The following is a 25,735-nucleotide window of genomic DNA, read 5'->3' on the forward strand; positions in this document are numbered from 1 at the left end:
AGCTGTAAATGGGCACAGTAGCACGGGACGCTGCAAGTGACAAGAAGTCCACTTCAGCTGTAACTTGTGCTCCACCATCGCGTACGCTACCAGGGGTACATTTAGAGTAGCAGGTCATCCATAACCGGTCATTTTCTTCTGTACAGGTCAATACGGTCTCCTATGGAAAATTGTGAAGTATTTATAAATACTTCTAGAAAAAAGCAAAAGCAGACATTCTTTATCAGGCAGGCAACAAAGGGTTCTTTAAAACTGTTTAATTACATGTTTCAGGTAAGCACAGACAATACAGTGATTTCCCGTCGCTGAGTATTTACATTCTTTTCCCTAGGCTTGAGCTGTTCATTGAGAGTGTCTTTCAATCAACATCCTTGCTCAATCACTTTCGCTGCAAAGAAGGGTGCTGGAATAGAACTATTGCAGGAAACATCATTCCATCAAGGCATGATTTTCTGTGGATTTTTTTCTCCTTTAAGAACCGCCTACTAGCAGTTCAAGGTATTTTGGGAGAATCCTGGCTTCCAAGATGACCTGAAGAATGCACTGAAACCAAGCAGTGTGTTGAAGTCCTAGAAATGCTTAAATCAATACCAATATGTGTGTTGTAGAGCTGAAATTCTCTTTTTCGCTGGCACTGCTGCTGACGCCTGGTTTCTGTTAAGACAGTTTTACACCAATTTTGTTTTGTTCCTTTTTCATTAGCCTTTGAGCCTCTTTCTCCATTTTCTTTCGTTGTTGTTCTGCTGCTCTTTTTTCCCTTTCTGCTATCTTCTGTTGTCTGTAATTAAAGAAAACATGAATTGCTAAATAACAGGAATCCAGTTTTCAGCACAGTCAGACCTTAAGCTCCTGTCAATAAATAGGTTATAACTAATAAAAGCAGAGCTTCAGTCTACTGTAGTTAGGCTCAGAACAGTTACTGTTATTGTGCTGAAGTCCTTTCTTCAGATTAATCTGGTCTTAAGCAGTAATATTTGTTCAAATATTTTACAGTCTAAAAGCCACTCAATTCTCAAAGATCCAGAGTAAGTGAATCAGTGAGTGTATGACAGTCATAAGGCCTAGAGCTATTTAGGGGGAAAAAATAAATAATAAATCTATCTGATGCTTTGAGTAGCAAGATTACCCGTCTTTTCAAATTCACCCCAAAACAGTTTGACTTGTCTAGGACACTGACTTGTGTCCCCACTTCCCCTCACAGAGGCATCGGCAGCTATCCTCTTTGTAACGCAAGTACTACAAACATTTTTGTCATGATCGGATGAGATAACTTCTAATATTCCCTTTCACATGTTCCAGATCTGTGTTGTACTCTATTATTCAGTACAAATACAAATAATAGCCTTTAAGGAAATAAAAAAAAATTTAAGAAGTCTTCAATTGTGTATCCTTTTGACATTATTTATCACTACTATAAACCCCAAGACGTCACTATATGCTAGCTCAAAGAATCTGTCTACAGAAAAAGGTTTCCTATTTCAATGAATACGTAGCTGACCAGAGCGAAGGACAAAACACAAAATTCACTCATTTTATTCCCCCACTTCAGCTAAAACACATCATTGAGTGGCACAGGGGCAACAAGGACCTATACTCCAAGTGGCACACTGCAGCTCTCTCCTGTATTGTGTAAGTAGTAGAAGAATGGTGCAATGAGGTCACTCCTGCTTCGGACTTTATTAGATAGCTTATTAGATATGAAAAGTTTTCTAAGTTGCTTGCAAGAGGACTTTGAACATAAAAATTAAGCTTCATTAACTTGAAAACTTGAAATCTAACACAGATTCAGTAAGAATAAAGAATTGCTTATTAAAAGAGAACACAGAATTCTAACTGACAAGGCAGTAAGGACTTAACTTTCAGTGTATCTCAATTACCTGTGCACATCCACTTAAGTGCGCAAAACACACAGCATTAAAAACTATCATCACCTGAAGCAATCTTCTCTGGTAGATTCCAACTATGGACAAACTGGGTACACAAACCAAAAGTACTTCAGGTACAAAGACTATGTATTATCTTTGTATTAGACAGGAGAGGGACTACACTGATTTAATCCCTTCATGGTTTCCCTTGACTGTTTTTTAATGGCTACAAGTTTTCCTGTACTCTGTTAAGCTGCTCTGCTGTCTGTCACGGAACAATGAAATTAGCCACTCACATCAGGATCTACCTCCCAAGTTAATGGAATCCCAAACTTTTTTTTTCTTTTGCGATCACAACCTGCTATTCTACATTCCACCAGAAAGCCAGAGAGGTGACAGTCTAGCATATGCAGAGTAGTAATACTTGCCAGTTTACAGTAGCAGATTTTCTTATATTTCCCACACCTCTGAACTGATGCAGAAGAGAAGTTATATGTACACCAGCCAGCATGAAGAGACAGCAGAGTTCTAAAAAGCCACATGAGGTGTCAAGCAATGCTGCTATTCATTTGCAATTCTGAAGCGAGGAAAGTCAGAGCAGATCATGCTTCTTTTCCCCCTTAAAACACCCACAATGCAGAACTCTGCACAGAGAAGTGGTTTCCATGCCCTCTACTGGACAAGTAATTTTATTGGACTTCAACGATGCCCAGATGAGAAGAGACCTTTATATCACCTCAGACAGAGGAATTGAAGTCACCAAAAAACTAAGTAGCTTATCAAAGTGATTACCCTTTCACTGCTCTTTTACTTGGTCATTGTTCAAAACATTGATTTCTATCCAAAGTTCCTGCATGTTTGTTTTCAATGTAAAGTTAGTAAAGTTACTAGTTTTCAGGCTTAGAAAGGTTTCATTTCTCAGTAAAGGAAGAGCCTATGATGAACTACAGCCATATCTGACTCACTTTTTCTGGGTTCTAAAGCAAGGAGTTCAGCAGAGTTTGGATGGGATGATGTAAGCTGTTTAAACCAGGAAAGTATTCATTCCTGATGTCAACCTTGCTTTGCATTCCTAACACAAGCTGTCTCCAAAAAAACCTAAACCTCTCTCATTGGTTAGCAGACCACTAATTATAATCAGAGTACTGTTAGCAGACATTCTTATTCCAGCGTGTTTTTATTTACTGCATACATATTGAATAACTGTAATAAGACTGATTTAATACCATTTGGTCTTTTACTTAAACACAATTAAAAATGCAACCAGTGCTTAGCTTAACTGTTCCCACTGGGAAAAAAACTTCATTGGTATTAGAAAGTCTAAAGGTGCAAACAGGTATCTACAATTTGCAGAAGAAACCAAGTTCTAGCTAACTTCAATTAACTGAAAATCTAGTTCATCATCCACTACACTGACTCATCACTGACTGGAAAATTTCAGTGCACCCCAGCCCAGAACCTGCTGGGGAATGGGGAAAAAAGCAAGACTAGAGAAACTTCTCAGGCACTAGTAGCCTGCTCCTCAGCACTGCCTTACAGCATGCCTTGATTCCAGGAAGCATTTGGCTTACTATACATGCTTATTTCAACTGTTACACACGTGCATTAAATCACCAGAGAGGAGGCCACAGGATACAGTCTTCTCTGCTATTTAGCAGGCCACAGTCCATTTTTGCATGATGGATCAGCACTCCACTACTACAGAAAAATTATTCCAGTCTAAGACACTTCTGAATACTTATTGAGCACCAACAGGTACCCAGTCACAGCTGGATAAGGGAGATCCTTACTTTTTGTGCACACTCATTTCATTCTCAATAAGCACTGCTGGAGTACAGCCAGCACTGTTGAGGGTGACAGTGACCTTGCCCCGCATTTAGCAGTCTGAAATCTTCAGATCATTTTGTAGACCAAGATGCAGTTTTCCGGCATTAAGAGACTCCAGATTTCCTTACTACAGTCTGTTGAAAAGAGCCAGGCCTGTCAAGTACTACACTTAAGTTTTATGTTAAACGTCAGACATTAATTACACCACAGATGTCCACTGCAAGAGAAACTGCAAACCCAGAAGGTATTTCCTATCAATCCTGCTAAAAATCAGCCAGCACCTTCCTCAATTACAGAAAAACATTGTAATTTGATGTGTCATGAATAAAACAAAGGTTTTACTTCACACAGCTGGGATACAGCTTACACAATGACCAGTTGTACTGAGGTGGCCATTCATAGCTGGCCACGCAGCATGTAATCCAGACAGCTACAGTTCATAGAATCATAGAACTGTTAAGGCTGGAAAAGACCCTTAAGATCATCGAGTCCAACCACTAACCTGTCACTGCCAAGTCCACCATTAAACCATATCCTCAAGCACCACATCTACCCTTCTTTTAAATACATCCAGGGATGGAGACTCAAACATTTCCCTGGGCAGCCTGTTCCAATACTTGACAACTCTTTCAGGGAAGAAGTTTTTTCTAATATCCAACCTAAACCTCCCCTGACGCAGCTTGAGGCCATTTCCTTTCGTCCTATCGCTTGTTACTAGGGAGAAGAGACCAACACTCATCTCACTACAACCTCCTTTCAGGTAGTTGTAGAGAGCGATAAGGTCTCCCCTCAGCCTCCTCTTCTCCAGGCTAAACAACCCTAGCTCCATCAGCCGCTCCTCATAAGACCTGCTCTCCAGACCCTTCACCAGCTTCATTGCCCTTCTCTGGACACGCTCCAGCACCTTGATGTCATTCTTGTAGGGAGGGGCCCAAAACTGCACACAGTACTCGAGGTGGGGCCTCACCAGTGCCGAGTACAGGGGCACGATCACCTCCCTGCTCCTGCTGGCCACACTATTCCTGATACAAGCCAGGATGTTGTTGGCCTTCTTGGCCACCTGAGCACACTGCTGGATCATGTTCAGCCGGCTGTCAACCAGCACCCCCAGGTCCTTTTCCTCCAGGCAGCTCTCCAGCCACTCCTCCTCAAGCCTGTAGTGTTGCATGGGGTTGTTGTGACCCAAGTGCAGGACCTGGCATTGGCCTTGTTAAACCTCATACAATTGACCTTGGCCCAACGATCCAGCCTGTCCAGGTCCCTCTGTAGGGCCTTCCTACCCTTGAACAGATAAACACTTCCACCCAATTTGGTGTCATCTGCAAACTTACTGAGGGCGCACTCAATCCCCTCATCCAGATCATCAATGAAGATACTGAACAGGACCGGCCCCAACACTGAGCCCTGGGAAACCCTGCTTGTGACCAGCCACCAACCGGATTTTTCTCCATTCACCACAACTCCCTGGGCTCGGCCGTCCAGCCAGTTTTTAACCCAACACAGAGTGCACTTGTCCAAGCCATGAGCTGCCAGCTTCTCCAGGAGAATGCTGTGGGAGACAGCGTTAAAGGCCTTACTAAAGTCCAGGTAGACAATGTCCACAGCCTTCCCCTCATCCACTAAGCGGGTCACCTTATCATAGAAGGAGACCAGGTTAGTGAGGCAGGACCCCTTTCATAAACCCATGCTGGCTGAGCCTGATCCCCTGGGTGTCCTGCATGTGCTGCATAACGGCAGTCAAGATGATCTGCTCCATGACCTTTCCCGGCTCCAAGATCAGGGTGACAGGCCTGTAGTTCCCCAGATGCTCCTTCCGACCCTTCTTGTAGAGGGGCATCACATTTTCTAGTTTCCAGTCATCTGGGTCCTCCCCGGTTGACCAGGACTGCTGGTAAATGACGGAGAGTGGCTCAGCGAGCTCCTCTGCCAGCTCCCTCAGATCCTCAGGTGGATCCCATCCGGCCCCATGGACTTGTGAACATCCAGGTGAAGGAGCAGGTCGGTGACTGCTACCTCTTCAACAGCTGGGACTTCATTCTGCATACTATCTCCATCTCCCAGCACAGGGGCCTGACAACCCTGAGGATAACCAGTCTGACTATTAAAGACTGAGGCAAAGAAGGCATTAAGTACCTCAGCCTTCTCCTCATCTTTCATGGCAAGGTTACCTTCCGCATCCAAAGGAGGGAGGTTGTCCCTGGCCCTCCTTTTGTCACTGATATATTTATAAAAACATTTTTTGTTATCTTTAACAGCAGTGACCAGTTTAAGTTCCAACTGGGCCTTCGCCTTTCTAATGTTTTCCCTGCATAACCTCACAACATCCTTGTAGTCATCCAGAGTCACCTGCCCCTTCTTCCAAAGGCAGTAAGCTCTCTTTTTCTTGAGTTCTAGCCAAAGCTCCCTATTCAGCCAAGCCGGTCTTCTCCCACACCTGCTCGACTTACGGCACATGGGGACAGTCTGCTCCTGCGCCTTTGAGACTTCCTTCTTTAATAACATCCAGCCTTCCTGGACTCCTTTGCCTTTCAGGACTGCCTCCCAAGGGACTCTGTTAACCAGACTCCTTAACAATCCAAACTCTGCCCTTCTGAAGTTCAGTGTAGCAGTTTTGCTGACACCCTTCCTTACTTCTCCAAGAATTGGAAACTCTTATGTCATGGTTGCTGAGCCCAAGACAGCCTCCGACCACCACATCACCCACCACGCTTTCTCTGTTCGTAAACAGCAGGTCCAGTGGGGCACCTCCCCTGGTTGGCTTGCTCACCAGCTGCGTCAGGAAGTTGTCTCCCACACACTCCAGGAACCTCTGAGACTGCTTTGTCTCTGCTGTGTTGTATTTCCAGCAGGTATCTGGTAAGTTGAAGTCTCCCATGAGAACAAGGGCTAGTCCTGATCATGTTCTTTCTATTTCCTTGAAATATTTGGACACGTATGCATCCCTTATAAAACAAGTAAAGTGTAATAATCTTTAGTGGGGCCAGGAAGGAACTGTATGAAAACTAACCACTTGAGCTGAAGCCTTTCAGGAGTAAAGATGCCAGGCTGAAATCTTTAGAACAGCTTCAACCAAGTAAGATGACATTTTGAAAAACAGAGTTTGTGGGAAAACCCCACTGCTATCGCCACGTAAGGGATCTCTTACTACGTATTCTAGAGCATGAACCTGACAACTGGCAGGCAATATACCTTTGACCATCCTGGGAATATCCACTGCATAAGTTTTACACTCCAGAAATAAGCCGACATCTGCACACACCAGATTATTTGTAGTAGCTAATTTGTGTAAGACAAGTCCCTGCTTCGGAAAGTTTGAGGACCTCTTTTCATAGTCCTAAAAATATTTGTAATGGAATGTGGTAAGGGGTAAGTAAAGTACAATGCAACCTCTGAAGTTAGCAAAAGTAGTTGTTTAATTTCTCAGTTCAAAAAAAACCCAGTATTTTTCACTGTCTTTAATTTTCTTTGGATTAAGTCTCAGTAGATTGCACTTTAGAGATTAAAGATCTTACTGAGCCTACTGATACTCTTTACAGGAACAGGTACTATCCTTGGCACCAAATCAGCCCAAAGGCACATCATTGATATCACAAAGCTTGTACTTCTGTGATATGTTAGTGAAAGTCAAGACCTGAAGCAGTTTAAGTGCTGAAGTTTTAAAAAAAAAAAAAACACAATTAAAAAAACCCCACAAAACAAACAGAAAAACCCCAAGATATTGATGAGAAGGTACACATAGAGGCATCTGATTACGTTTACAAGTTTATGAAAATATTTGCATTACAGGCCTATTCTCACTCAATAAGCTGCTGCAGAGCAAGACTGACAAAATTATAATTGGTTGAATTTATTATCTATCATTAATGCATCAAAAGTGTGCTGGTGACTTCCTCCTTGTCTTATCCTACTGGTTGAAAAAGTAAATTTTCCCAAATATTACAATAAGTAGTTGACCAGAATAGTTTTTTTTTAAAAAAAAAACCAAAACCTTTTTCCCCCTTTAAAGATTCACAGTTCTGGAATGATTTTTGAATATATCTTGTCCTTATTTCACATTATCACTATTGTCCCACTGAAGCCACGTGTTTGTGATTTTGTGAGTAAAATGAGAGCAGTTTAGGAAGCTGGAGCCATCTGAGGCAGGTTATCTGATGGTGTAGCAAAGTTTGATAAAACCTTGAAATGAAACAGGTTAACGTAAGTAACTGACAATTCGCAACATTGCGGGTGATTAGCTTAAACTCAATCTGCATCTCTTTACCCTTCATACTCCTTCCACACGCTCTTAAGAGGAAAAAAAATGGAACAGATTAATTAGTCATGCTAATTTTGTGCAAGACGCTGATCTTACATTCAAGACTTACCCACTAGTTTAGTTAAGTTAGCAAGAAAAGCATGGTTCCTATGGGGATTCCAAGAACACACTTCCCACTTCACCTACTCTCCTGAACTATTTTTCCTTTACAGGACATGGTTACGATCCTTTTTATAATGGACATCCAGTGGTATTTTACTTAATCAAGTTGAAATGTGTTATCTGTACACAATAAATTGTTATGTTTGGGGGGGCACTGTTGGCTTTGGGGGCGGAGGGTTGATGTGTTTTTCTAATGTTCCAGTGATTCTCAGATCTCCCCCACTACCTCATCTACTACATTGATTAGATCCAAAATGTATTCTGCGAAGTACCAGTTACATAGAGATTAGATGCACAAATATAATTTGTCTTTTTTCTTTTTCAAAATTCAAAATACTTTGTCTAACAATTCTTAGCACTTATCAGAATGGTGTTACAACAAACTTGTATCTCATTTTTTACATGTAAAAGTTTACATGTTGTTACATTATTTTCAGTTACCTAAGAACCTCTTCGGCCTGCCAGGCAGCATCTTCCTCTTCTTCCCAGGCATTAGTATTTTCTTGCCAAGTATCCAAGTCTCCCAATTCAGGCTGAAACAAAAGAAGAGGAGCTCTAAACACATGGAAAAATTAGACAAAACACTTTTGATTTTAACCTTGATGCTTCAGACTTCCAAAACTATTTGAGATATGACAGTACTTCTCAGCTTATTGTCTATGCGTTTTCCCCTGCTCTAATACTGACTTTTTCTGGTTCATTGTTCGAGGGTTATTTTGATTCTATTGGAGAGTAACAAAGGAAGGAAGGAAGCACTGGAGTGCATTTTTAGGAAGGAGGAGATAAGCCGAGCAGATGAATTGAGTAGATAGTGTAAAAGATTTCTGGAAGTTGCACAGACAAACCACATGTTTGCCTGTCCGATATCACTTGAGTCCTGCTTTTACTCACTAGAAGTCCCTTCCTGAATTGTTTTGATTATGGACAGTCTAAGGAAGTGGTATGACCATTCTGTACTGCTTTCTGCCTAGGCCCTTTTGTGCACTATGTTAGTCAACACAGAAGCACTGCTGAAGAAGGCAAAGGAGAAGAAAGAGCATCTCCCTCTAAACAGCCAGGCTGATAGGTAACTAGACTATTTTTTCAAGTGCTAAAGAGCAAAAATCAGGAGACTGTTAGAATACAATCCCTACAGAAAGGAAGGGAGAAGCAGGAAGGGAAAAAAGGGTCCAAGATAAGAAAGCAAAAGTAATCAAGAGGCTTTCAAGACAAAAAAAAAAAAGTCCCTTTTACTCTTGCTAGGAACTTACTGTGCAGAATCCAAAAAAAAATTTATACTTGCAAATCTTCTAAAGCAATGCACTATACAAGTGTTTGGAAGCCCCTTATCTTTTTATCACTGATCTGTTAGTTTCTCAGTAGAATAAATTAGTTAAAATTAGACTATTTCATTGCTTTGAACCAAATACTCAATTTTAAAAAAATTTACATTATTCCACAACTGCTCCCCACAAAGCAGACCTTAGGCAGACTATTCTTTCTCCTACAGAACAGTCATTTAACTGTCAAGTACAAGATCAATACACAGAGCATACTTACAGACTGGTGAATAAATGGAATATCTTGTGTAGCTGCTAATCTGCTAGAGAATCCTGTGTTTCCCTCTGGAATCCCAAAATTTAAAGGCTCTCGTTTTTTAATAACTATCTGAAAATATTCAAAAAAAGGAACGAAAAGTGGTAAGTCAAAGCACTGCAGACTCCTTGGTGATCATATAACTCTGTGCCTGTGAAGGTACAGCTACACAACACTGCACCGTGTGTCAAACTTGTTCAGGTTTTAGAAGCCATACAGTCAAATGAACTGATAAGAGAAGTGAAATGCAAAAGACACAAGAACTCCCTCCTCCCCCCACTAGCTTTTTCTTAAGTCACATGGAAACCTATTAGTGGATCAAGGCAGAGAAAGGGCAAAGAATCACAGATCAAATAGCCACCTCTCCCTGTACTCATATAAGCTACCAATTACACAACGTATTCTGTGGAGGAATCCTGCTTCAATGACAGGTCATTCTAAGATACTGCTCTTGAGGATAGAGCTGTCTGCACAGCAATACTGCTTTGGAACATGAGCTCTCTTAGCTAACCCAATAGCATAGCTGTGCAGGCAATTTAAGTTTCAACAGTTGAAATGTAATTCACTATCACATCAACTGGTAGGGCTCTGTACTGATTTGGCTAAAAAACATGCACTAACACTTCTCCTAAAAGGCTTATTAGCAAATTTAACACAGTTGCCAATATCAGGTATCCCTTACCTGTCTTGACCTCGAGGTACGAATTTACTTGCTTATTTTGTTTAGCCTACTTCAAGCCTCTCCTGCTTCCAAAAGAGGTAGATTCACAGTTCCACTGACTGCACAAATACTAGCACCAATGCAAGAATGGAAACAGGACTGGACCATCTCACTTAGAAATGACAGACTCTTTTATATATATACAGATGTTCCATTTCCAAACATTGTAAATATGAGCGATAAGTAGATTCCACATCAGATTTTGGGGTTCATATTGAGCCCAGATTCAGTGGAAGTACAAATACAAATTCATATTCATGGGTCGTAACAAGGCTAAGTTAGCAGGAATGTTCTTTAAAGTGCCTCCAGTCATCCCTAGAGATACATTTAAACTAAAGCCAGTATACAGTATTCAAACAGCATGGACTCCAGTTTTGTTCTGTACCTGAAGCTCAATCAGGCAAAAAATGTAATTAGATACAAAGGAGAATTCTACCTCTCTTCTAGTCCTCCTCTGCCACCCAGGTTTTGGGAGATCAAAACCCTTAGTAGAATTTAGTCCACAGAATACTGCAGGTCCTGAATGTACAGAAAACTGACCCCAGTATCATCCCCAGTCCATAGGACCACAGGAAGATTCAAGTTAGAAGGGGTCTCGGGGGGTCTGTAATCCAACCTCCTCCGAAAAGCACTGCCAGCTCTGAGGTACTCAGAGCTTATCCACATGGGTCTTGAACACTTCCAGAGATGGAGTCTGCACAACCTCTCTGGTAACCTGTTCCAGTGCTTGACTGCCTTCGTTGTAAAAGAGGTTTTCCAATAGACTCAAAGCCCTGCAAGTACCTAGCTAGAAGATTTCCCCATAGAAACAAAACTTGCATACGTTTAATCAGCATTTATTTATGGTGTTGATGCTCTTGTGGATATGCCCTTCTGTCTCATCTCCATAATGAAAACAGATATTTGAAGAGCAAGGTATTTTGAAACATCAGCTCCCTAATTCCAGCCTGTTGCATTAATGGTAGAGTCTGAGGAGTGGCTAGGGGGAGATCCCACTGTTGAGTCACCAGGTTCAGACAGGACCCCCTTGCTTTATAAACTCCTTCTCCGAGAGGAGTCTAGGTGCAGCTAAGTCCAGTGTTAGTCTCAGACTTGGTCAACGGTTTGTTTTCTAAGGGTTGTAGAAGTAACCACACATCAGGGTATTTGTTGTTCCTAAGTAATTTGGCAGATGCCCAGGCCGGTTGTGTTCAACAAGAACAATCACAGCTAGATTAATGAATAGTGCAATTTATTAAAGCAACAGATACACAGGTTCTTTGGATTACTGGTGATAAGATTGCTGGTTACAAGACACACATAAATACCAACTGTATGAGTACACTGCTAGGCTACAAGTATGCTAAACAAATATGAGGCAACTCTATGCATTGGAGATTTACATGGCGACTCCAATGTCAGAGATTTATTCAAAACAAATATGAAGCAACTAATATGAAGCAACGTAATTCTAACATGTTAGTTAAAGTGACTCTACAGAGGTTTCCAATCTTACCCAAAGGCATCCCGGTGCAGGGGAGGAGAGGCTCAGCCCATCAACTGGTCCCAGAAGTCAGTGGTATCTTCCCTAACACCCTCTTCCTCTTCACACATTTTATACTATTTTTTAATCTTTCAGGTGGAGCTTGAGTGACTCTAGTCATCCATACCTTTATTATGATTGGTGTAAAATTTCCTCGCTTTACTTTTAAAAGTGTAGACTAGAAAAAAAATCAAAGTGCATGCCCAGTGAGGGGTGGTCGCACCTTAGAGGCAGGTAACTTTTGGGATGGAGGTGTGTTTTGGTATTGTAATGATATTATAATGAGCAGAAGGACAGCATTTTGTCAAAAGTATGACAGACTTGTTGGCCCAGGGTAGCAAATAAGCAGCACACCAGCTCCATGGTACCTCGAGTTTCCATTTATCACAGAGCCTGGCCGCGATGCCTCCATACTGCTCCACCCTCCGGACAACTCCTCTTAGAGTCAGTACACCAAGTTCTCCTGGCAGTGCCGACATCTGTGGTTACTAGGGAACTTCCAGGGAATAGATTCCTCACGTATCAGCTGCACTTCACCCTGCCAGCTTCTTCAGTGCTGTACCTTTTCTAAAATCATCAGTTTAATTTCTAAGTCACCTCCAGCGATTATTCCACACAGCCTCCCCAATATAATGGTTACTTGTTTCACCACGTTGTTTTCTGAACCAGCAGTGCTGCTATCTCAAACTTCAGTAAAGCAGGACATTGAATGTCTCTCTTCAAATAATGGAAAGGTATGAGCATGAGTATCTTAGTGTAGCGATTCCGTTTTCAGAATTAAAGTGACTTGAGGGTTCTCACAGAGCCGTCAGACTATTAAATTCTTCATAAATTTCCAGTAACATTTAGACTAAAGATGTAAACATGAACTAGCGTCACATTTGGTAAGATCTCAAAGAGTCGGTATTTTTAATTGGACATGTTAGCCTAGACAGCAGCACCTATTCTCATTTCAATAGGCAACTTAATTTTACCAGAAGCACCTTCATAGGCTATAAGTAAATTGGCAGCTTATTTCAAAGCAAGGAAAACCTTCCATAAGTATAGTTGAAAGTGCAATACCTACTTTTTGAGTTTTTCTTATAGTTGGTGTCATATCTTTGAAGTAGTCAGGTTCCATTTGTTCCAAAGGATTTTGCTGAGCAGCCACATTACCATTGCCACCTTCCACTTTCACACTGGTAGGTGCATCTTCATCCCATGAAGACCAGTCTTCTACTTCTGGCTGAATAGAAGTATATGGTACAAGTTAGTATTATCTGCAAGTAATAATATGCTGTGTTATATGTTGCTAAGATATATACTTAATAGTATATAGCACATAAAATAATATCATTCTAAAATATATACACCGATTCTGTTGTAGGATTGGTATAATAGACAATCACTTAATGGAATCATTAAGTCACCTACCACTTAAGCAAGTACCTGTTTAGGAACAGATGAATAATCCACTGTGGTTGGCAAAGTTATTTGGTCTCCACTTAACTTTCGCCCTCTTCCAGACCTGAAAGAAAAATGTAGGATTCCTCCAAGCTCTGAAAACATGAGCACTAAGTTTAAAAAAAACAAAAAAGGAAGTCTGAGAACAGCACTACTGAAAATAGCAATGGCTAAAACATTAATGCTTAAACTGCCTCAATATTAACTACTGCCAGTAAAAGTCTGCTAAACAAAGGCCTCTTATCATTAATTTAAAGTGGCGTTCACAAGAATTTCAAAGTTCAATTTGCTTTTCAAAATGCAGTGGAAATAGAGGAGAAGCAACTCTAAGAAATATGAAATGGACAAATTAACTGTTATTTGCATGGAGTCAGTTACAATTTTCAGATTGTCCTTGCTTATGAAGAAAACACTATTGATCTACATTTGTTCAAAGATAACCATTTCTACTGTAAGCTGAGAAATCTTTCTATTTGTCTTAGAAGTTAAGCTGCGTCTAAAATAGCTGTCAGAGGTGGTTGACTTGAAAGCCCCTCTAATGCACTTCTTCCTTCAAAGTCTAAACAGATGCAGTACAAGATTATGCAAGTCAAGAGCTTCTGTTCAATACATGTTTCTACTTAAAGAATACTGTTTCAATGAAAGCATTTCAACAACTATATCAAATAATTTTAATTGAAGGCAAATACTAATGTATTGCAAATAAACCACCTAGATATTTACTTAATGACAGCATTCAAAGATCACAATAATAATTAAAATATTCTTAGCTGACATTCACTATATTTCAAACCCTTACAACACAAGAGAATGAAAATCAAGCTCACGCTCATGTCCTCCCCAAGGAGTGCAAGCTCCTATAGCAAGACAAGTCATGTAATTGACCTTATGCAGCTTGGAAAAGTTAAGTTTCATTGATTACTACTGATGAAAATACAACTGAGAAACTATAATTTGGAGTTCATATCTATTAGTTTTACTATTACAGAACATTCTACCGTCAACTCAGAATAGCTGAATTACTTGCAATACTACCTCTGCTGCATGCTGGTGAGTGATTAGGTATATTTTTCCTACTTTAAGCCCAACAGAAGAATCTGTTGGGAAACATCTTAGGAAACATCTGGTGCTATCATAAAATTTTCAAACTTTGTGTAATGAACTCTAGCCCCTTTAGAAACTGTTTCTTTAAGCTGAAAAGCAACATCGTTTAGGGGTAAAGGAAGGTGAAAACACTGTTCCTTCAAACACATTAGAGACTTCTGGTTCTGGCTGACTAGGAAACCCAGGCTTGGAAACATCCTCCTTCAGACCTGTATAACAGACATATCTAATACTATTCTAAGCCATCACTTCTGCCATTATAGATATTTCCCTATTTATATAATCTAAAATACTCCAGCAAGTGGGTTATAACAAACATTCACCTAGCCAAAATGATTACACTGACAAGGGTGAAGGTGGGAGGAAACAGTTTCTGTCACACAACACGGGACATAGGGCAGCCCTGAGGAAGGCTATGTATCTCCACTTTTTCTACACAGAGAAAAAGATGGTTATAGGAAAAGTTGCTTCACAACCATCATTAGGCAGATGTTGATCACTGCTCTGAATGCCAAATGCCTCAAGAATTCTTGGTTTTCTTTCTCCTTACTAACTAGCAGCATCCAGACTTCTCAGCTGGAGGAGATAACTGGATATTTTAAACAGAATAAAGAGTCATCTCTGTTTATACTTATACTTTTTATTTCCTAGGAACAGTGAATTTTATCAAAAAAAAGTTTATCAAAACTGTTTATCAAAAAAAAGTTTTAACTGAAGAGGTGACTAGTACTACAGGTAGGCTTTATGCTGACTAGAAAGATGCACAATCTCTACAGGCACTTGTTTAAATTAGAAATTAATATAAACTGTATGATCTAAATAAGTACTAGTTCGTATTTATTGAAATAAAATGCAAACGTGATTTAATTAAATGTGCTGGTTATCAGGCATCCTCATATACAAGGATGCATTACAGGAAAACTTCATCAAGCTAATGTCAGCTGCAAAGCATAAACAGGAGAAACATCTGTAGTAAATGGACTGAACTAATTTGACCCACCGACTTGCTTATGTGAAAGATTTTAAATTTTCAGTCTTTCACCTAATTGTTATTCACAGAAGAAAATGTCTCCTACTTTTCACATCCAAGCAGTTCCTCAGCTGTTCAAGTTCATTCAAAAGTTGAAAAATAGAGGAAAATCCTGTCAGTACACCTACTAAACAATTATCTGCTTATAAAAGCTATCTTAACACTTAGAGAAATGAAAGGTCCACATAATATACAAGCTGTTAAGTGTTTTGACTTCTTTTAGAATTTGAACAGCAAGTATTCTTAATTCTTAACTAATTTTTAATTCAAATCATGGAACGAAGGCTGACATCAATATAGTTGTACGCAGCATGAAAACTTATCTTTGTAAAGCTTCCCTAGATCTGTAGTGAATTTACCAACCAGTTGAGAGCCACCTCTTATTCTTGGAATAAGTAAAAGTGAACAGGAAATACAGTTATTTTTTGTCTACCACATATTCTGCAAATGCTTTAACCGCACTGGCAAAGTAGCGGTCATCATACACAAAAGGAGAATACATTTATCTAGATTGCTATTTGTTTATGTAAAACAACATCCTGCAAGAGTGGCAAGAAGCAACAGTAGTTCAGATGACACCAGAGTGCTGGTGTCATCTATGCTCAGGTACTCTCCTACTGTACTGGTGAACTCTAATTATAAAATGCTACTAGGTACTTCACTGCCACATTTGTGGGTCTACAACTCAAAAGAACAGTAACTATGACTTTTAAGAGCTAGCGAAAATAAGTCATGATCATTAAAATAAAAAAGAAAAAGCAGTTCCCTTTAATTACTGTCCTCCAAACTTGTAAAAGAAATCTTTAATAGGCAGAACAACCTGAAGTTTTAGGCAACTGTTTCTTGACAAAGCAGGAGGAGAATCACATTTATAAAGAAAGCCTACTAACTGATGAGTGGGTGAATGCTGCCATTAACTGAACCTCAAAAACCAAAACATCACTTGCCAAGTACTTCTAGAAAATGTGAAGAAAAAAATTTTCTTAAAGTTTGACACACACAATAGTTTTAAAAGATAACTTTAAAAACCTGTCATAGCTGTTTAGAAAACACTCATTAGAGCTATCGTACCACAAAATGCACTCAGATACACAAAATACAATGCAGAACAACAATATAGACTTTTGAACTCTGAAGGAATACTCAGATTAAAGAATGAATTTGACTTAGTTTTTATCTGTCTTGATTGTTTTGCAGTTAGTAAAATCAGAACGGGAAAAAGTGGCGGGTGGATGTTGGGAAAAGCAAAGAAGTACAAGAACCTGTAATCAAAAAAGAAAAGGTAACCAAATTAAATAAGACGTTTACCTGCATATTAACTTTTTAATGAAAGAAAGCACTGCTGCCAGGCAAGTACAGATTTTAAAGAGTCGGAACTGTGTTATGGCCATGGTGAGAAACCCTTCCTGCAAAAGAAAGAAAGTTAGATGTAGCAGATTATACACCTTTACATAGTTCTTAAAGCCAATTTCCTTAGTTGCTCATAAGCAAGGAGCTTTCTGTGAAACTATGTTAATGCAAGAAAAGAGAGGAGGTACCTGGAGCAAAGACACTACCTGCCTACCATCAGGACATTTCACTGATGTAAATAATGCAAGTACCTAATGTATATGACCTTTAAAGAAAGAGCACATGATCATAGGTAAAGTCTCAGTTAAAGACACTCTTAAAGGGGAAGGTGTGGGCAATCAGTTGCAGTTGACTGTACAGCTGATCTGTTTTAGACACTAACAATGGCACTGAACACCAGCAATGCAAGGAGAACAGAATAATCATCAGTAAGAAGCTCACACTTGCCTAAGCAAGTTTTGCGTGTACAAGTTATAAATTTAGTCATTAAGTCAAAACCTAAAACTGGCTGTTTAAGTATAGTTTCAATTTTGATGGAAATGTATGACGAGAGCAAACATTGTTTATTTTGGAACCACTGTCACTGAAAATCATCAGCAAAGACAGACGGTTCATCCTGTGTGCACTATAGCACCAGTTAACCCCTAGATCTATCAATATTCCTATGCCAGCCTGGATCATGCTAGCAAACCCAGCCAAGAAAACCCAATCTTTGGCTGAAGCCAACTGGCAACTGCTTTTCAGTGTCAATTCGATAATCTAGAGAATTTATACTCAGTATACCACATTATTCCAACAGATCCCCTCAAATTGGCACAGACTGAGTCAAAATAATCTGCTGTAATTCAAGGATCCCTTTTCTTTCTTCTACAGGTGGACACTTCAGAGTAAAGAAGAAGAGGTTAGGCTTCACAAATAAGTTTTTGTTATATACATCTACACCTTTAACAACATTTTATGTTGTAAGTTTAACATACCTCCTGGTGAGAAGAGAAGGCAGCCCTGTGACATTTTCCTCAGGCCATGAGTATTCCATGGAAGGACAGCTTGATTTCAAATATGCTATGGCATTTAAATCACTTTTTATATTCCAGGCTTTAAGTTAGGAAGAGTCAGGAAGGTGGATCATTAGGTAGGCTGCTCCAATACTGCCCTGAGGATTTTATTAAAAAGTACATAATGGGATTTATGAGCTTCATGGAGCTTAGATTTATTTTTTATTGGTGCTCATTTGCTAGATAATGTAACTAGTATTTAACACTGTAGTAATATAGTACTGGAAATATTGCTTCACATACAGTCCAGGTAAGGAAGTTCTCCTACTGAAAAATCATGCATGGCGGCTATTAAACAAACACTCCCTTTTACTGTAAAATGGAAGGTTTAAGTCAATGAGTACCCACCAAATTACAGACAGCACTACCAAGCTGTAACTCAGGAGGGAGGCCTCATAAGACACATTTCACCTCTAATTCAACACTAGTGTTGCCTTAAGCTCATTCCATGGGAGACTTAAAAAATGTAGAGAACTTTATACAGAAGTGGATATTAAATGAGCTTTTCATCTAACAGGAATAGGGAACAGCCAAGCTTCCCACAAAGAAGCAAGAACAGCAGACACCAACCAATACATTTAGCTTTTAGCTTTAAAGACAGGTCTATCATTTTGTAGTGAGCTCAAGCACTTCCTTACCTTCTGGAATAAGCAATTTTGACATTATCTAGATGACAGAAAAACACATCAGTCAAGAATTTGAAGGATTCAGAAATAGTAGAAGTTAGCGAAAAAACAGTGGATAGCAACTAGATGGACAAGTCTCTATTCTAAAGGTAGAAATTATGGCAAACCAACGCTGAATTGATGAAACAAATTGTTACTCTTAAAAAAGAGGCAGCTAGAAGCCATCTACCTGGGATTTGAGGTATGAAGAGCAGGTGAACTGCTGAAATGAGAATAAAGGTACATCTTTTCTGAAAGGAAGCTTGTTTAGAAGCTCACTTCACTCTTCTCTACCAGAATTCACTCTTGTATCAGCTTGGGGGGCAGGAGGAAAGGAACAGAAAAGTACTCAACATTAGAAAGAGTTTCCCTGCTGTTTAGCCTACCTAACTGCCACACTGGATAGCCAAAACACATCCTAAACTAAAAAACAAACTACTGATAGAAAAGGTTGTTTAGGAAGTAGCCCTTACTCAAAAACTTCTGCAGACTCAGTACTATTTGTGCCTAACTTCAAAGGACTGGGAAGTTTATTGATAAGTGCAAAACTAAAAGCAAAACAATGTTCAAATGTGTCACACCTACATATATGTACATATATATGTGTGTGTAAATATATATAAAATACCCCTGATTTTCAGCTAATCTCCATTTTTTAAAGATATATTACATTGTATACCTTATTGACTTCCCAATATAAACAACTAAAAAGCCAGAATCCACAAGAAGTTTGGCATGCAAGCTTCTGAAGTCCACTGCTGACAAGAGTGTTCACCAGAAGTTAATCCATTTTTCCCCAGGTCACTCCTATACATGCCAGTATCACCAGTATGCCTGTTTGCAGGGTTCAATAGCTATTGTCATTCCCCACAACAACCAGATAATTTGCCCCTCTCCGCTTTCTATGTGCCATTCAAAAACGTCAGAGTTATGATGAGAGAGAGACACACCCACACCCCACACAATGTATTTGTGTTGAAGCTGGATTTAATTTCAACTGTGGCAGCACTAGGCCCTTCAAGACAATAAGTACTGTTCTGCCTGCCTCTTCTCTGAACTTTGAGTGCAGTCTTCCTAATTAAGTTAAGCTCTGTACACTACAACTGTCAGATGCACAACCAGAGTTTTGGCAGTAATATGCTATCAGCTAGCCATAGCAATATTAGCAATCCTCCACCTTTAAAAAGTACTTTCATCAATGTATCTAGTTTTCATACTGCTAATTAAGATATGAAGCAGTATATATGCATTAATTTCAGCAATATGCTAAAAGCTGTTTAAAACAGAACCTTGAACCAATTATTGGCTCATGATTAGGACAAATCAAGCATTCTCCCTAGTGTCTGAAACTGCACTTGAAGCATCTGCATTATTGCTCTAAGGGCAGCACTACCCAAAAAAAAGTTCAAGGTAAGCTAGAGGTTTTGAGTTTTGTTTTGGGGCTTTTGGGGTGATTTTTGCTGGTTTGTTTGTTTAGGTTTAGTTAACCTAAACTTTACTAACTTGAGAAAATTATTTTTCTCAAAGGGAAATAATTTTATACTCTGAAGCAGCTGTATGAATACAAATGTGCATGGAACCTTAAAATTTCCTGAGTTCACTGTAAACTTAATTCACCTGATACCATTATATTTAACTTGTTAAGTGGAACAAAGCATTATTCTTTTCTTGTTGTCCATCTTTCTCAAACACTGGAAAAAAGCACAGCCATGGATTTTCCTTATCTCATGAATGGGAACAAATACTGAACAGCGTAATGTAAATGGCAGGGCCGCAACCTGCTTGCTTCCTTTTCTTCTCTTAGGCCTTTCCCTGATGATCAATCCCAAAAGGATCTACAACTCTATCAGCAGCTGACTATGATACAGGATGGCACAAACACATAATACAAAGTGGCAGCACACCAGCAAGAATCCTAGAACATTTCTTAACAGATAGAGGCAAAGGTGAAACACTGGACTAGAATTCAGAAAATCTGATAGAGTTGTCTGTCAGCCTGATACACCCTAGGGCATATCACACCTCACACCTCAGCTTCCCATTTGTAAAATGGGATAGAGCTTTTCTTTTCCTGTTATTGACATTGCTTCTAACGTATTACATTTGTGAGACTTACTGTCAACATACCTTTTAAGTTTCATCACAACAGATAAAAATAAGGAAATAAATCAGGGCATGTATCCTAATTAATTCTAGCAGTTAATGCAAGAACTTTGTAACAGACACCAAATTTAGCTGTAGTTTGAGTTGCATAGCTCATACCGCCTTCTACTGGTAAAAAGTCCCAGCAGTTGCTCAAGTGGAAGACGAGCACTGAAAGGATAAAAGCACTGCAGCTGCAAGATGTTAAACACATTAGAGCCAAATCAGAAGAATGAGGCAACTTACCCCTGAAAACATTTTATGGATCCATAAAGGAACTATAGTGAAGGGAGGGAAGTTCAGAAGTTTACCGAACTGAAACATTTTTACATTGCTTTCAGCTTGCAGCAGTGGCCTTGTTGGAACTCCTGGCACTTCTGACTTCACTGACACTAGCCAGCAAATTGTCTGCAGAAAGCATGGTCCAGCTGAGCTCGTCAACTACAGTGCAATAAGCAAGACTCTCACTGGCCATCACTGTACAATGAGCACGTTGCCATCTGGAGAAGCACTTCCTCTTTCATACCTAACTGAACACGCAAACACCACCTGAACAATATTTCAAGAGACAGAGCTGATTCTAAAATAAAGTCACTTTGTGGCACTAAAATTGCTTTTGAGACCTGTTTTCTCCTAGTGAACTCATCTCCTACTGACATTGAAAAAGATGTCAAAACTCTCATATTATAGAGCTCCTACCTTCCTCTCCTCTGCTCCTCTACAATACCAACCAATCTGTATTGTGTAGTTTTCTTTAAATATCACCATCTTTGGAATGGAATTTCTGCCTTGAATTACCAGCGCTTTATGAATTGATTACATTTGCTTTCACATCAGCTCATCTGTGACTCCGGAATAAAGACATGAAGCCATCTTGGAAGCAGTGACTTTAACTTATATTAAACATGGGTAGATAAAAGATGGCACGTAAATCAAGACCAAAAATAACTTGTCTGAAACGGAAAGTTTCCCTGCCAACTACCTATTTATATGAGTAGCCACAAAAAAGCATCACCTTCCTAAAGCAAAATAAGCAGTCCATTTCCTGGTACTGAAGACTAACATGGCCTTGAGTGCTTATATGTGTCAGCACCAAAGCTCCACAAAAGCACTGTGGAACCAGTATGTTTTCAGTAGACCCATATGATTTAGTCCAAAGTTTCAGTAGCAAGGATAGGATTTCTTGAAAGTTCATTTTTCATGAAATTTTACAGGAGTAGAATGGCCATGTCAATCTGAAGATGCCCAAATATGTTTACAGGGAGGTGGAACATTATGAAGATTAGTAGAGTTAAAAAAACTGTTTATTTTCAAGCACACAAACCCTCCTCCAAATAACATATATTACAAGATGTACAAAGACATTCTGCATTTTCAATTCAGGAACAGCATAGAGTCAGGTACTGAAAGACACAACCAGCATCTCCTGCATTTCAAAGGGAGCAACCACAATTCAGTAGCCTAATGAGGAGGTTCCACTCCCCTCTTCCTGGTTGATTTCTGTGTTTGGGGTTTTTTTTTGTTTGGCTGGGGCTTTTTTAATCACTTTATATAGCAACATAACATTGGGAATACTGAAGGGGGGGGAACCCACAACTTACCAGGTCAATGTCTTTACCACTGAGTTTGATAAATGGATAGATTAAAAGGTAGTATGACTGCACTTTGAAGCCACGTAACTATGGCATTAGAGACGGGAGCAGAATCCAAAAGGAAGATTTGGAGACATCTCCTCTATCTAACTATAGCTGGGTGGTCAACAGGCACTGTAGCTCCAACAGTAATGTTGCAACTTTCAGTGCAAACACCCTAACTAGGCAGTTGTGAGGTACCTGGAAGAGAATTCTGCTGATCCTTTACGGGAGTGAGCTTAGTCATCCAAGGTGCTCAAATACAGGAAGAGGTTTCACGACTATCACAAACTGCAGAAGATGTCAAAATTCAAGAAAGAATGCCTGTCTCTCTAAGTAAAGGGTGTAAAAATTGGTGCATGCTGGTGATTCCCAAGTTACTCCTAGACACCCAACACTCTGTTACATAACATACAGAGTTTCAATTGTTTTCTAAATGTGCTACTCCTAGAGCCACAAAACCTCTATAGTAAATCCACCTCGTCTCAACCCTTCCTCTCCAAGAAACTGAATATTGTTCCAATCTTGTTAATGTGAACTCTTGAAGCTTTCTGTTCTGAATTAGAATGAGTTCTATCTTTCAAGTCCACGTTAGTTAAAATACAAAGTTTCCATCCACTGACTAATCACAGTCACTCTTTGACAATTCCTTATCTATATATGCCACTGCCTTCCGAGAAGCAGCATACAGAACAAATACTGAAGTCATGCAATCCCATGATACTACAACTTTGTTCATGTTTGCAAGAAGTTTCTGATGTAACGCACTAATTCACATAACTGAGTTCGTAACACTGGAGAAGTTCTCAGGCACAGAACTGAGTTTAAGAGACACCAGGTCTGTTCCAGTCTTTATTAGACATCCTGGAATTAAGTTATCTGTGCTGACATGGAAAACCAAAGATGACAAATTAATACACTCTGTTACTACCACGAAATCATCTTGCAACACCTGCTGTCCTGACAAGCACCAGCTATTTACAATCAAGACGCATTACAAGACATGCTGTGCAAGATGGCTTAAAGAAATCTCTACAGGGCACGTCTGTATTTCCAGAGTATTCAGAAGGACTATAAAGCAGCAAACTATACTATTTTTCCTTAGGTGTGCAACTGAGGTGCTTACATTGTGAATTCATGGCCATGAACTAGTGCCCCATTAGTCCACAGAACAGCCCAGCCTTGAGTGTTATGAGACTCAGCACTGAAGCCAGATGGTAGCACTTAGGTTTTCTGTGACCCGTTAGAGGTTCTTAAGTCTTTAAGAGTGTACTAAGCAACTTTCATGTTAACTTTTATGCAATTTGTCAGTCAACACGAACAAAGAAAAATTTTAGACGAGGTAACCCCCGCAGTGTGGTGCCAGAGGCCCGAGAAGCACCAAAAAACCTTAACCCCCGGCCCCAGCTCTGACAGGACGTGACCCCCTCCCCCCTTTCCCGCAGGGTACCAGACACCCAGCCCCGAAGCGCTGCCCACCCGCTCCTCAGCCACCTCACGTTCTTCCCAGCCCGTGGTTCCCCCCCGCTCCACCCCAGGAGAGCCCCGGGGGGACCAGCCAGGCAGGGACACAGGGCAGCCGCGGGCACCCCGCCTCCCGGGCGCGGCGGCCACACAGCCCCAGAGCCGGGGAGCTCCCGAGCACGGAGAGGCCGGGGCGGGGGCGCTGCTGAGGGAGAAGCGCGGGAGCCGGCCCCGCGGCGGGAAGGCCGGGGCGGAAGCGGGGCACCCGGTGGCAAAGGACGCGCCCCCCCACTCACCTGTCCCGCGAGGGAGGGCTCTCCGGGGAGCGCGGGGCGCCGGCGGCCGCTCCCGCAGCCTCCGCCCTCGCCGGCCGCCCTTCATTCAAAGCCGGGCGCGCACCGCTGCGCCGCCGCCGCCACCTCCCGCGCCGCCATCTCGGCCTCCCGTCACCCAGGAGACGAGCCCGCCCCTTCCGGCCGCGCCTCTTCCCCTCGCGCCGCCAACCGCTGCTGCCCGCCGCTCCTGCCCCGGGCCGTTGGGCCAACGGCTGTGGGGGCGGCGGCGGTAGCGCCGGGTGCGCCGCGGCCGGGCAACGTGGCCTCTCTGTGGGGGCATCGCGCGGCATCCCCGTGGCCCGCCCCCGCCGGCCTCCGCCATCCCTCCTTCTCTCCTTCCCTCCCGCCCCTGGCGAGGGCTGCCCTGCGCGGGGGCTGCTTCTCGCGGCCGCCGGCCCCCGGGGGGGCTCTGAGCCACGTCTTTGTCACTTCGGGGAACCGCGATAAAAGAAGAGTTGGTCTTTAACGTTATCAGAGTGTTGCGTATGTGGTTGCAAAGGTATGCCTGCGTGGCTGGCTAGATGCTGAGCTGTAAATTTGAAAGCTGCTAAAAAATTCTGCTGAAGTAGCTTCTGACAGGCTGTAGCTCCGCTGGCAGTGGGCCTTGCCAGTGCCTCGCTCTGTCCGCCCAGCTGCTTCAGAAAGTGCTTGTGGATGTTAGCTGGCTGGCCTCTGGGCACAGTGTATTCATTCACTGCTGGTGTGCAGCAGAGGGAGGGAGGAAGATGTTGCTTAAAACAATGTAAGATTTTCCAGAGCTCTGTGTGTGCCTCCAGTTTCACCACAATCGACAGACTCAGTAGATGAGGCTTTGTCCCCTTCTCACTGGGAGGTCTGGGGAACTGCTAAGAAGGCACCATCAGTCCTTTCAAGTCCCTTCAAGTCCCTTCAACTCTAAACCATATCACCCAGTTCGTTCTTTCTGCTCTCTTTAAATAATCTTTCCTTACAGACTTCCTGTTCTGCTGGTAGAGCTAACCTGCCAGCTGCTGGTTTCTCTACCGTTTTCTGTACCGTTGGTTCAGGCAATGAGGACATGGGTGCTAGGAGGATGGCTCTTGTGGGGAGGCACTGGTATCCTAGCACTGCTAAGGTGTTGCTCAGATGGGGACTGACACCCTTATGCTGGCAGAACCTGCATTCAGTAAGAAAAACTCAATATATGCAATGGTGGTTTTAATTTTAAGCACCATTTCAAAACCATTTGTGTAGCAAAGAGTTACACCTTTCAGTATAGCTTTCTCTCTAAAGCAGAAACTGGAAAATAATCTTCATTTGCAGTCACTCATACAAGCAAAACCGTGAGCGTGGCACGCTGGGAGAGGTCAGGTTACGAAGATAGCCAGTGCCATTTCCTTTCAGAACGCATTCAGGTTTTGGCATTACAGATTATGTACTCAATGGGGAGTATGCCACAGTGAGAATGAAACATTTTTAAACTATGCATATTAACACCCACGCTTACTATAAAAACTGCCAGAGTGGCTCACCCACACCATCCCCCCAAATGCACAACAGGCCTGTGTGTGGCCGTTGCGTTAATGGGGAAAAATCAGGGAAATTGGCAGACTGCTAAAGAAGAACATCTG

The 25,735-nt window shown here is 41.3% G+C and overlaps 1 protein-coding gene across 2 annotated transcripts; it reads right to left on the reverse strand.

Annotated features, from left to right (window-relative positions):
• Positions 1-242: 242 nt before the first annotated feature.
• On the reverse strand, positions 243-24,246 carry EBAG9 (estrogen receptor binding site associated antigen 9). Of its 2 annotated transcripts, XM_064442220.1 has the most exons (8): positions 24,108-24,244; positions 17,832-18,007; positions 16,813-16,910; positions 13,356-13,434; positions 12,994-13,152; positions 9,649-9,756; positions 8,551-8,642; positions 243-778 (listed from the first exon to the last, which is right to left on the reverse strand). In XM_064442220.1, the coding sequence occupies exons 3-8, from the start codon at positions 16,893-16,895 to the stop codon at positions 658-660; spliced, it is 642 nt and encodes a 213-aa protein (XP_064298290.1). In that variant the 5' UTR covers positions 16,896-16,910; positions 17,832-18,007; positions 24,108-24,244; the 3' UTR covers positions 243-657. The 2 variants fall into 2 exon arrangements, with proteins under 2 accessions (XP_064298290.1, XP_064298289.1); XM_064442219.1 differs by lacking the exon at positions 17,832-18,007 and having other exon boundaries at positions 24,108-24,246.
• Positions 24,247-25,735: the final 1,489 nt, after the last annotated feature.

Source organism: Phalacrocorax carbo, chromosome 2 (genome assembly GCF_963921805.1).
Source record: "Phalacrocorax carbo chromosome 2, bPhaCar2.1, whole genome shotgun sequence".
NCBI classification, from domain to species: Eukaryota; Metazoa; Chordata; class Aves; order Suliformes; family Phalacrocoracidae; genus Phalacrocorax; species Phalacrocorax carbo.